At 39.5% G+C, this 10,072-nt stretch overlaps 2 protein-coding genes across 2 annotated transcripts; both read right to left on the reverse strand.

Annotated features, from left to right (window-relative positions):
- Positions 1-800: 800 nt before the first annotated feature.
- LOC149228136 (putative UDP-N-acetylglucosamine--peptide N-acetylglucosaminyltransferase SPINDLY) lies at positions 801-3,170 on the reverse strand. The gene is made up of 4 exons (XM_089380682.1): positions 2,937-3,170; positions 1,153-2,783; positions 981-1,051; positions 801-880 (listed from the first exon to the last, which is right to left on the reverse strand). The coding sequence occupies exons 1-4, from the start codon at positions 3,168-3,170 to the stop codon at positions 801-803; spliced, it is 2,016 nt and encodes a 671-aa protein (XP_089236808.1).
- Positions 3,171-6,716: 3,546 nt separating this feature from the next.
- LOC149228137 (putative UDP-N-acetylglucosamine--peptide N-acetylglucosaminyltransferase SPINDLY) lies at positions 6,717-9,086 on the reverse strand. The gene is made up of 4 exons (XM_089380683.1): positions 8,853-9,086; positions 7,069-8,699; positions 6,897-6,967; positions 6,717-6,796 (listed from the first exon to the last, which is right to left on the reverse strand). The coding sequence occupies exons 1-4, from the start codon at positions 9,084-9,086 to the stop codon at positions 6,717-6,719; spliced, it is 2,016 nt and encodes a 671-aa protein (XP_089236809.1).
- Between the last annotated feature and the right edge of the window lie 986 nt (positions 9,087-10,072).

A 10,072-nucleotide genomic window follows, 5' to 3' on the forward strand; every position in this document is an offset into this window, starting at 1 on the left:
ACCCCTTTTACATTCATCTTTCAGCTCTATATAGAATGCTTACTCTACCTGATTCGAGCTCCCTCCTCCAACGTGAAGGGAGCTCAATAATTACTTATGATGACACCTACTAACTTTTAACTAACTAATAATTACAGCTGACCACTAATTGGCAGCGTTGGAATCCTAAAACAATTAAAACTCTAATTCTACATCATGCTGGAAATAGCATTTATTACAACCAGGATGGTGCTCCTACGAAAAGAAGGAGAAAACAGGCTCATTCTCTGACAAATGGCTTCTTTTAGTTTGGCTGTGATAGGTGTCCGTAGTTGCTTACTGGCCTTTAATGTAACATGTTTTCCAATACCCTGAAATATAGGAAACTGCTCCTGTTTGTCGGTCCTTGGTTTGCCTTAAAATATTCGAATCCAAAGAAGTACGCTTTTATCCTTTAATTACCAGGTTTCCACGTCCATGATGTGCTGGCCATTTTTATGTGTGAAGACAACACCTTTTAAAGATTTGCTGATTTGTCAATCATAATGATTGGCTCAACTGAAACATGTAGCTACAGCAGTTTCGTAGCGCGCTACGAAACTGTTGTGTAATTTCATCATACACAGTCTCATCACTTCTCTGCATTCTTGCTATCTTCTCCCCATAGCAGCTGCTTCTAACAACACTGAAGCCACTACTGTATAGCTAATGCAATGACCAAGATACCAATAATGTACTCTAAAGCATATTAAGAAAACTCTGTATATCTCAGTCACAAACAAGACAACAAATCGACTTTTGAGAAGCTCAAAGCCATATAATCATGCTTCAATACCCACTTCAATACCATCCACATAAACAAATTTATAAGACCTCCGGACATACTCATCTACCTCTAGGCCTGCTCCATGAAAAAAAACAATCCATAACATGTGTGTCTCTGTCCATTTTCAAGAGTCCTTCATCAAAAGTCTTTAGATGTTTGATCTGTACATTTGTACCATCTTTGCTATAAACTTCAGGAAAGGACATGCCGAAGCATGTTATAGACAAGGCAGTAGAAGCTGTGAAGCTGGATTTAGTTGCATAAAATGATGCCACAGATAAAAGGTCTTTGATTACCAACATGGCATCCTTCAACTCACTGATATTATATTTATCTGCAGAGCCAACCTGTGTGCAATATAAAGCTTATCATCTTCGCCCTCATAGATGTAGTTCATGGCTAGCAAGCGATTTTGACCAGCATTCCGAGAGTCTGGATCAATTTGCAAACACCGTTTATATGCCTCTATCGCAAGCATGATATTACCTGCATCCCTGTGCAAAATCCCTAGATTATTATAAGCTTCTGTATATGCAGGATTTGCCATTATAGCCTTTTCAATCATGCTTGCAGCAGCATCCATTTTACCCTGGACAGTGTAGACCACACCAAGATTATTAAGAGACTGTGAAAAACTAGGTTTGATCGACAAAGCCATCTGGTAGCACTCCACAGCTTTGTCAAGATTATCCCTGTCTTTATAAATGACTCCTAAATTATTGCATGCTTCCGCACAATGTGGATTGAAGTGTAGGGCAAGCTCATACATCGCAATTGCCATGTCAAATTTTAGTAGTTCACCATATGCGACACCAATATTATACATAGCATCTGTATAGTGCCAATTATAAAGCAATGCCTTCTTGTAATGAGCTATACCCTGATGTATATCTCCTTCAAGCTTCACCTTTGTACCAAGGTCTGTAAGGGCTATAGCCATGTTATTCTTAGCAATTTCAAAATTTGGAGATACAGCCAAACACCTCTCATAACACGCAATGGCTGCATCCAAATCTCCACGGTTCTTATATATCACACCCATGTTGCAATATGCTTCAGCATACATAGGCCTTTGCAATGCAGCTTTTTCATAGCAATTAAGTGCCATATCATATTGCATCATTTCCGAATAAACCACCCCCAAATTATAATAAGCAAGAGCATAGCGGCTATCTGCTTTTAGAGCTTCATAGTACTTCTGAATTCCTTCATGGACATTTCCTGCAAGTTTCAAACTGGTCCCAAGATCTGTCAAGACAATTGCCAAGTACTCCGCAGCAAGCTTGTATGTAGGATCCACTACAAGAGCCTTCTGATATGCCTCTGCTGCTTCTAGCAAGTGCCCTTCATCCTTGTACAAAACTCCACAGCGCGTGAGAGCACAAGCATTCTGAGGATCAAGCGCAATAGCTTCTGCAAAGCATTCAAATGCCTTCGGAATAACACTTTGCATTTGGAGACAAATTCCTTTTCCAATGTGAGCCTCGACATTGGTAGGCTTCGTTGTAAGATTTCCTTCAAAAGTTTTATGGATTGTGATACGATACACATTTATATCATCCACAAACCATATAATTTGGTTGCTGAAAATCTCTCCATAGTTTTGAGATGACAAAGACGGTTCTGTTGGCTCTGAAGAATAAGGTTGCAGGCCCTTTCTTATGCGCTCCCTTAACACATACAAGGCAGGATTTGACTTCATTATTTTATTCATAGCTTGGGCCAAAAGAGGCTTTGAACCAGGAAACCAATTACCAAATGCAGAATGTAAATTGTAAGCAAGATCGATTGCAATCATAACACCAATGGGTGATGTATAAATTGACATATTATCTGTTGTATAGTCTAAGAATTTGGCTCTCGTATACCGTTCACGGTCATGAGAATCATAGTCTTCCCACCAAAGTTGCACATCAATCCAATATCTATTACTTGCCTTCTGATCAAAAACATCCTTAGACTCTGCCACAAGGCTGGGCTTGCATTCTCCAGAAGACCGAAGGAATTGTCAATCAAAACATGCCACTACGCTCCCTGCCAATCATTCTGCGCACTGAAATTAGCACCATTTCCATTTCCTTGAGGATCCAATCCATCAAGATACCGACTATGTGGATGCATATAGATCAACCAAATGGGCAACCCTATCTCCTCCAACGCCATTTGTATTATCACTTATGTTGGTGCCATACAAACGACCTGGAATTGCGGTTCCTATTAAAAAGTGCATTATGTCCACTTCATGACCACCGCAACTTTTGCTTGTACAGCTGTCAACCGTCTCTTTGCAAGCACCCATATTATGACATGTTGCATTACCGCCACCTTGGTACATGAGTGATACAGAAGGGCAGCTCATTTCCATTCCTTACACATAACGATATTCCCCCGGTACTTTTAGCAGAAAATGTTGGCTGAATGCTCTTCCTTTCCTGGAATATCTTGCTAAAAATCTTGATCTTGGAAGTACTTTCTCGAACTGCATATTCTCCATCTGAGGCCCAAACAAATTCGAGTGCAGATCCAAAGGATCTATTCCTCCATGCCAGTGCCGTATAAATTATGTATTCACCATCACCACATACAACAACAAATCTTCCATTTGGATTAATGTTACCAAAAGGGTCTAAATTTTCCCATCAGAGATTGGAGTAAGGCGAAATATATCATTAAGGACACTAGACCTGTTCTTCCAGCAATTCCAAACTGCTCACATGCATTTATAGTAAATGACACTGCTCGCAAGGCTGGTGGCAAAAATGGCATATATCTCAACATAACTTGGTTGAACTCAATGAGTCTTTCCATTGGCCAGTTTGGATCAACACAGGAATGCCCCTCCAGTTTTTTCGGAAAAATATCCATGTACTGCTGTACTCTCTCAACTAAAATCATTTCCTTCTTTACCTTCAGATATTTCAGTTGCACATTGAACTAACAGCTGTTTGGAAGAGCTCCCTGTATGAACATTATCTTGCCGGTGACCAGTTGATGCGTATGCTTCTTGTGAGATTCTCACTAGATGCTGATTTCTTGAGGGTAACAGAACTCTGTTCAATAGGCATGCTAGGATTTTGACCTCTACTGAAAACTCGAACAAATCCCCAATTTCGTAGCACGCTACGAAACCACCTAAACATGTAGCGCTGCGAAACTGCTAAAAAGGATTCATGCGCTGCGGAAACACTTTGTCCTTAAGCTAGTCTGAAAAATTTTGGCAACAGAATTTTCAGTGATAACAGTGGCTCCACTTGGGATAGTGTGCCCTTGTGGTACACTAAGAACCTGCAGTTCCAGTGTCTTATAAAAAAATTTTTGACAAACAGAAATTTTCTTGACCAGCATGACTGTAGGAGAAAGAAAGCTATTTCTACTGAAAGATGCTCAGTTGACCTTGAGCTTATTTTGCATTTACCTCTACCTACCTACCCTAACAATTTCAACTTCTTTCTGCTCAATCAATATGAAATTTCCAATGTAGCCAATCCTCTGTTTTATCTGATATTTGATTTCTTTGACTGCATTGGAGTTCAGAGCCAATCTGATAGTGTGATGACCGCTGCCACTGAAATTGTCTCTGATCTTTATAGGAAAACTGAAACACTGAAGAGTAAAACTCTTCCATGTAATCAGCTATAGGATCCCAGAATATATGATCAGCTTGATGATTCTTGTAACTTTCAGGTTGTGCAAACTGATCTTCAACAACAATATACAGCTCCTTAAACGTGAAAGAGAAAGGAAGTGGCACTCTCTCCTTGTGTTCTGCAGAGAAAGGAAGCGGCACTCTCTCTCTCTCCTTGTGTTCTGTCATAGAAAGCTTCTGAAAATAATGATCATGATTATGAAGACTGTATGCCTGAATTTGTTCTTCCAAACCTTTAATGTCTTTCTCAATGTCCTCGGCAACTTCATCCAAAAATATCATCTTATCCTCTGCCTTGCAGTCAAAGGATTTTAGATACGAGGACAAGGACAAAGAAAATTTTTCATTTGTTTCTCCTTTACTATGATCATTATTCCATTGTTTGAAACCTTCAACTGAAGGAGAGTTTAACACCACCTCTGACCTATCTATCCATTCCTCCAAAAACATAAGCCAAAAGTCTTGAAATGACTTAATGGATTTGACAGGAAAGCTTTCAACCCATTGTTTGCATTTCCCTTGAAGTGAATCATAAAATAACATAATGCAAACATCCTCATGTTTAACTCTAAGAAGCTCAGTAAAATGACAAAAATCTGTTATATGCTTCAAGGTTAAACTCAAATCTTCTCCGTTGAATTTTGGACCATTCCTTAGAAAATATGCATCCTTGGGAAAATGATTTGGGAAACCATGAATTCCTGAAAAATCTATGCATGCATACCTTGAAGTAAGAATGGTAGCATCTGGGTCCTTCATAACTCCAGTGGAATCACCATGAATATCTGAATTTCGAATTCTTCAACAATGGAGTCGCCAAGGTAGTTTTGCAACCTCAAAAACCTTCTGAGCTCCTGCTACCTTCAGAAGTTCAGCTTCATAATTTCGGGAAAGAATAATCTTCAGGCTCCCGGCAGACGCACCAAAATGTTATCACAAAATCAAGCACTGAAGGGCTACTGATCAGGTAGACTCTGTGTAACTATTTCAGACCAAGCTTTTGACTAAGGATTAACCTCCCTAGCCTGAGAGGGCTCTCTCAAGAAAAAGTTATTGATTTTGAATGTTGATAAGAGGGCTAACTCTTGTACAACAGATTTAATGAACTTGCTGGCTGGACAAATATACAAATACATCCATTGGGCTTATGGAGTCAAACATGCTACAGCAGAAATGATATTTCCTCTACATAGAAATCAGGGCATGTTACATTTAAATGTTCAAAATATAACCTTTAGAAAACCACTGTTCATAGAAGAGTACAGGAAGTCAGAGCAACACATGTGAATTCTGAGTGATTACTCCTCTAAGCAACTGAAAAAAGACATGAAGGAAAAAGTAGAACAATACATCTTGAACATTGAAATGCTATATGAATCCTGAGAAGAAAGGTATATATCTTATATTACTGCAAACTGTCTTTTACACAAGCCAAAAATAGCACTCCGTTTTCATAAAATATCCAACCCCTTTTACATTCATCTTTCAGCTCTATATAGAATGCTTACTCTACCTGATTCGAGCTCCCTCCTCCAACGTGAAGGGAGCTCAATAATTACTTATGATGACACCTACTAACTTTTAACTAACTAATAATTACAGCTGACCACTAATTGGTAGCGCTGGAATCCTAAAACAATTAAAACTCTAATTCTACATCATGCTGGAAATAGCATTTATTACAACCAGGATGGTGCTCCTACGAAAAGAAGGAGAAAACAGGCTCATTCTCTGACAAATGGCTTCTTTTAGTTTGGCTGTGATAGGTGTCCGTAGTTGCTTACTAGCCTTTAATGTAACATGTTTTCCAATACCCTGAAATATAGGAAACTGCTCCTGTTTGTCGGTCCTTGGTTTGCCTTAAAATATTCGAATCCAAAGAAGTACGCTTTTATCCTTTAATTACCAGGTTTCCACGTCCATGATGTGCTGGCCATTTTTATGTGTGAAGACAACACCTTTTAAAGATTTGCTGATTTGTCAATCATAATGATTGGCTCAACTGAAACATGCAGCTACAGCAGTTTCGTAGCGCGCTACGAAACTGCTGTGTAATTTCATCATACACAGTCTCATCACTTCTCTGCATTCTTGCTATCTTCTCCCCATAGCAGCTGCTTCTAACAACACTGAAGCCACTACTGTATAGCTAATGCAATGACCAAGATACCAATAATGTACTCTAAAGCATATTAAGAAAACTCTGTATATCTCAGTCACAAACAAGACAGCAAATCGACTTTTGAGAAGCTCAAATCCATATAATCATGCTTCAATACCCACTTCAATACCATCCACATAAACAAACTTATAAGACCTCCGGACATACTCATCTACCTCTAGGCCTGCTCCATGAAAAAAAACAATCCATAACATGTGTGTCTCTGTCCATTTTCAAGAGTCCTTCATCAAAAGTCTTTAGATGTTTGATCTGTACATTTGTACCATCTTTGCTATAAACTTCAGGAAAGGACATGCCAAAGCATGTTATAGACAATGCAGTAGAAGCTGTGAAGCTGGATTTAGTTGCATAAAATGATGCCACAGATAAAAGGTCTTTGATTACCAACATGGCATCCTTCAACTCACTGATATTATATTTATCTGCAGAGCCAACCTGTGTGCAATATAAAGCTTATCATCTTCGCCCTCATAGATGTAGTTGATGGCTAGCAAGCGATTTTGACTAGCATTCCGAGAGTCTGGATCAATTTGCAAACACCGTTTATATGCCTCTATCGCAAGCATGATATTACCTGCATCCCTGTGCAAAATCCCTAGATTATTATAAGCTTCTGTATATGCAGGATTTGCCATTATAGCCTTTTCAATCATGCTTGCAGCAGCATCCATTTTACCCTGGACAGTGTAGACCACACCAAGATTATTAAGAGACTGTGAAAAACTAGGTTTGATCGACAAAGCCATCTGGTAGCACTCCACAGCTTTGTCAAGATTACCCCTGTCTTTATAAATGACTCCTAAATTATTGCATGCTTCCGCACAATGTGGATTGAAGTGCAGGGCAAGCTCATACATCGCAATTGCCATGTCAAATTTTAGTAGTTCACCATATGCGACACCAAGATTATACATAGCATCTGTATAGTGCCAATTATAAAGCAATGCCTTCTTGTAATGAGCTATACCCTGATGTATATCTCCTTCAAGCTTCACCTTTGTACCAAGGTCTGTAAGGGCTATAGCCATGTTATTCTTAGCAATTTCAAAATTTGGAGATACAGCCAAACACCTCTCATAACACGCAATGGCTGCATCCAAATCTCCACGGTTCTTATATATCACACCCATGTTGCAATATGCTTCAGCATACATAGGCCTTTGCAATGCAGCTTTTTCATAGCAATTAAGTGCCATATCATATTGCATCATTTCCGAATAAACCACCCCCAAATTATAATAAGCAAGAGCATAGCGGCTATCTGCTTTTAGAGCTTCATAGTACTTCTGAATTCCTTCATGGACATTTCCTGCAAGTTTCAAACTGGTCCCAAGATCTGTCAAGACAATTGCCAAGTACTCCGCAGCAAGCTTGTATGTAGGATCCACTACAAGAGCCTTCTGATATGCCTCTGCTGCTTCTAGCAAGTTCCCTTCATCCTTGTACAAAACTCCACAGCGCGTGAGAGCACAAGCATTCTGAGGATCAAGCGCAATAGCTTCTGCAAAGCATTGAAATGCCTTCGGAATAACACTTTGCATTTGGAGACAAATTCCTTTTCCAATGTGAGCCTCGACATTGGTAGGCTTCGTTGTAAGATTTCCTTCAAAAGTTTTATGGATTGTGATACGATACACATTTATATCATCCACAAACCATATAATTTGGTTGCTGAAAATCTCTCCATAGTTTTGAGATGACAAATACGGTTCTGTTGGCTCTGAAGAATAAGGTTGCAGGCCCTTTCTTATGCGCTCCCTTAACACATACAAGGCAGGATTTGACTTCATTATTTTATTCATAGCTTGGGCCAAAAGAGGCTTTGAACCAGGAAACCAATTACCAAATGCAGAATGTAAATTGTAAGCAAGATCGATTGCAATCATAACACCAGTGGGTGATGTATAAATTGACATATTATCTGTTGTATAGTCTAAGAATTTGGCTCTCGTATACCGTTCACGGTCATGAGAATCATAGTCTTCCCACCAAAGTTGCACATCAATCCAATATCTATTACTTGCCTTCTGATCAAAAACATCCTTAGACTCTGCCACAAGGCTGGGCTTGCATTCTCCAGAAGACCGAAGGAATTGTCAATCAAAACATGCCACTACGCTCCCTGCCAATCATTCTGCGCACTGAAATTAGCACCATTTCCATTTCCTTGAGGATCCAATCCATCAAGATACCGACTATGTGGATGCATATAGATCAACCAAATGGGCAACCCTATCTCCTCCAGCGCCATTTGTATTATCACTTATGTTGGTGCCATACAAACGACCTGGAATTGCGGTTCCTATTAAAAAGTGCATTATGTCCACTTCATGACCACCGCAACTTTTGTTTGTACAGCTGTCAACCGTCTCTTTGCAAGCACCCTTATTATGACATGTTGCATTACCGCCACCTTGGTACATGAGTGATACAGAAGGGCAGCTCATTTCCATTCCTTACACATAACGATATTCCCCCGGTACTTTTAGCAGAAAATGTTGGCCGAATGCTCTTCCTTTCCTGGAATATCTTGCTAAAAATCTTGATCTTGGAAGTACTTTCTCGAACTGCATATTCTCCATCTAAGGCCCAAACAAATTCGAGTGCAGATCCAAAGGATCTATTCCTCCATGCCAGTGCCGTATAAATTATGTATTCACCATCACCACATACAACAACAAATCTTCCATTTGGATTAATGTTACCAAAAGGGTCTAAATTTTCCCATCAGAGATTGGAGTAAGGCGAAATATATCATTAAGGACACTAGACCTGTTCTTCCAGCAATTCCAAACTGCTCACATGCATTTATAGTAAATGACACTACTCGCAAGGCTGGTGGCAAAAGTGGCATATATCTCAACATAACTTGGTTGAACTCAATGAGTCTTTCCATTGGCCAGTTTGGATCAACACAGGAATGCCCCTCCAGTTTTTTCGGAAAAATATCCATGTACTGCTGTACTCTCTCAACTAAAATCATTTCCTTCTTTACCTTCAGATATTTCAGTTGCACATTGAACTAACAGCTGTTTGGAAGAGCTCCCTGTATGAACATTATCTTGGCGGTGACCAGTTGATGCGTATGCTTCTTGTGAGATTCTCACTAGATGCTGATTTCTTGAGGGTAACAGAACTCTGTTCAATAGGCATGCTAGGATTTTGACCTCTACTGAAAACTCGAACAAATCCCCAATTTCGTAGCACGCTACGAAACCACCTAAACATGTAGCGTTGCGAAACTGCTAAAAAGGATTCATGCGCTGCGGAAACACTTTGTCCTTAAGCTAGTCTGAAAAATTTTGGCAACAGAATTTTCAGTGATAACAGTATGCATGCAAATATGTTTAGTCCTCAACAAATATTTCCTGCATGAATGTGTTGTAAATATTGCTCCATGTGACCTTTGTATCCTTATCAATAAAGCATTGTGTATCTA

This window comes from Pinus tabuliformis, chromosome J (assembly GCF_031772625.1).
Source record: "Pinus tabuliformis cultivar Carrire ecotype Pingquan chromosome J, CPIR1, whole genome shotgun sequence".
In the NCBI taxonomy this organism is placed as follows: domain Eukaryota; kingdom Viridiplantae; phylum Streptophyta; class Pinopsida; order Pinales; family Pinaceae; genus Pinus; species Pinus tabuliformis.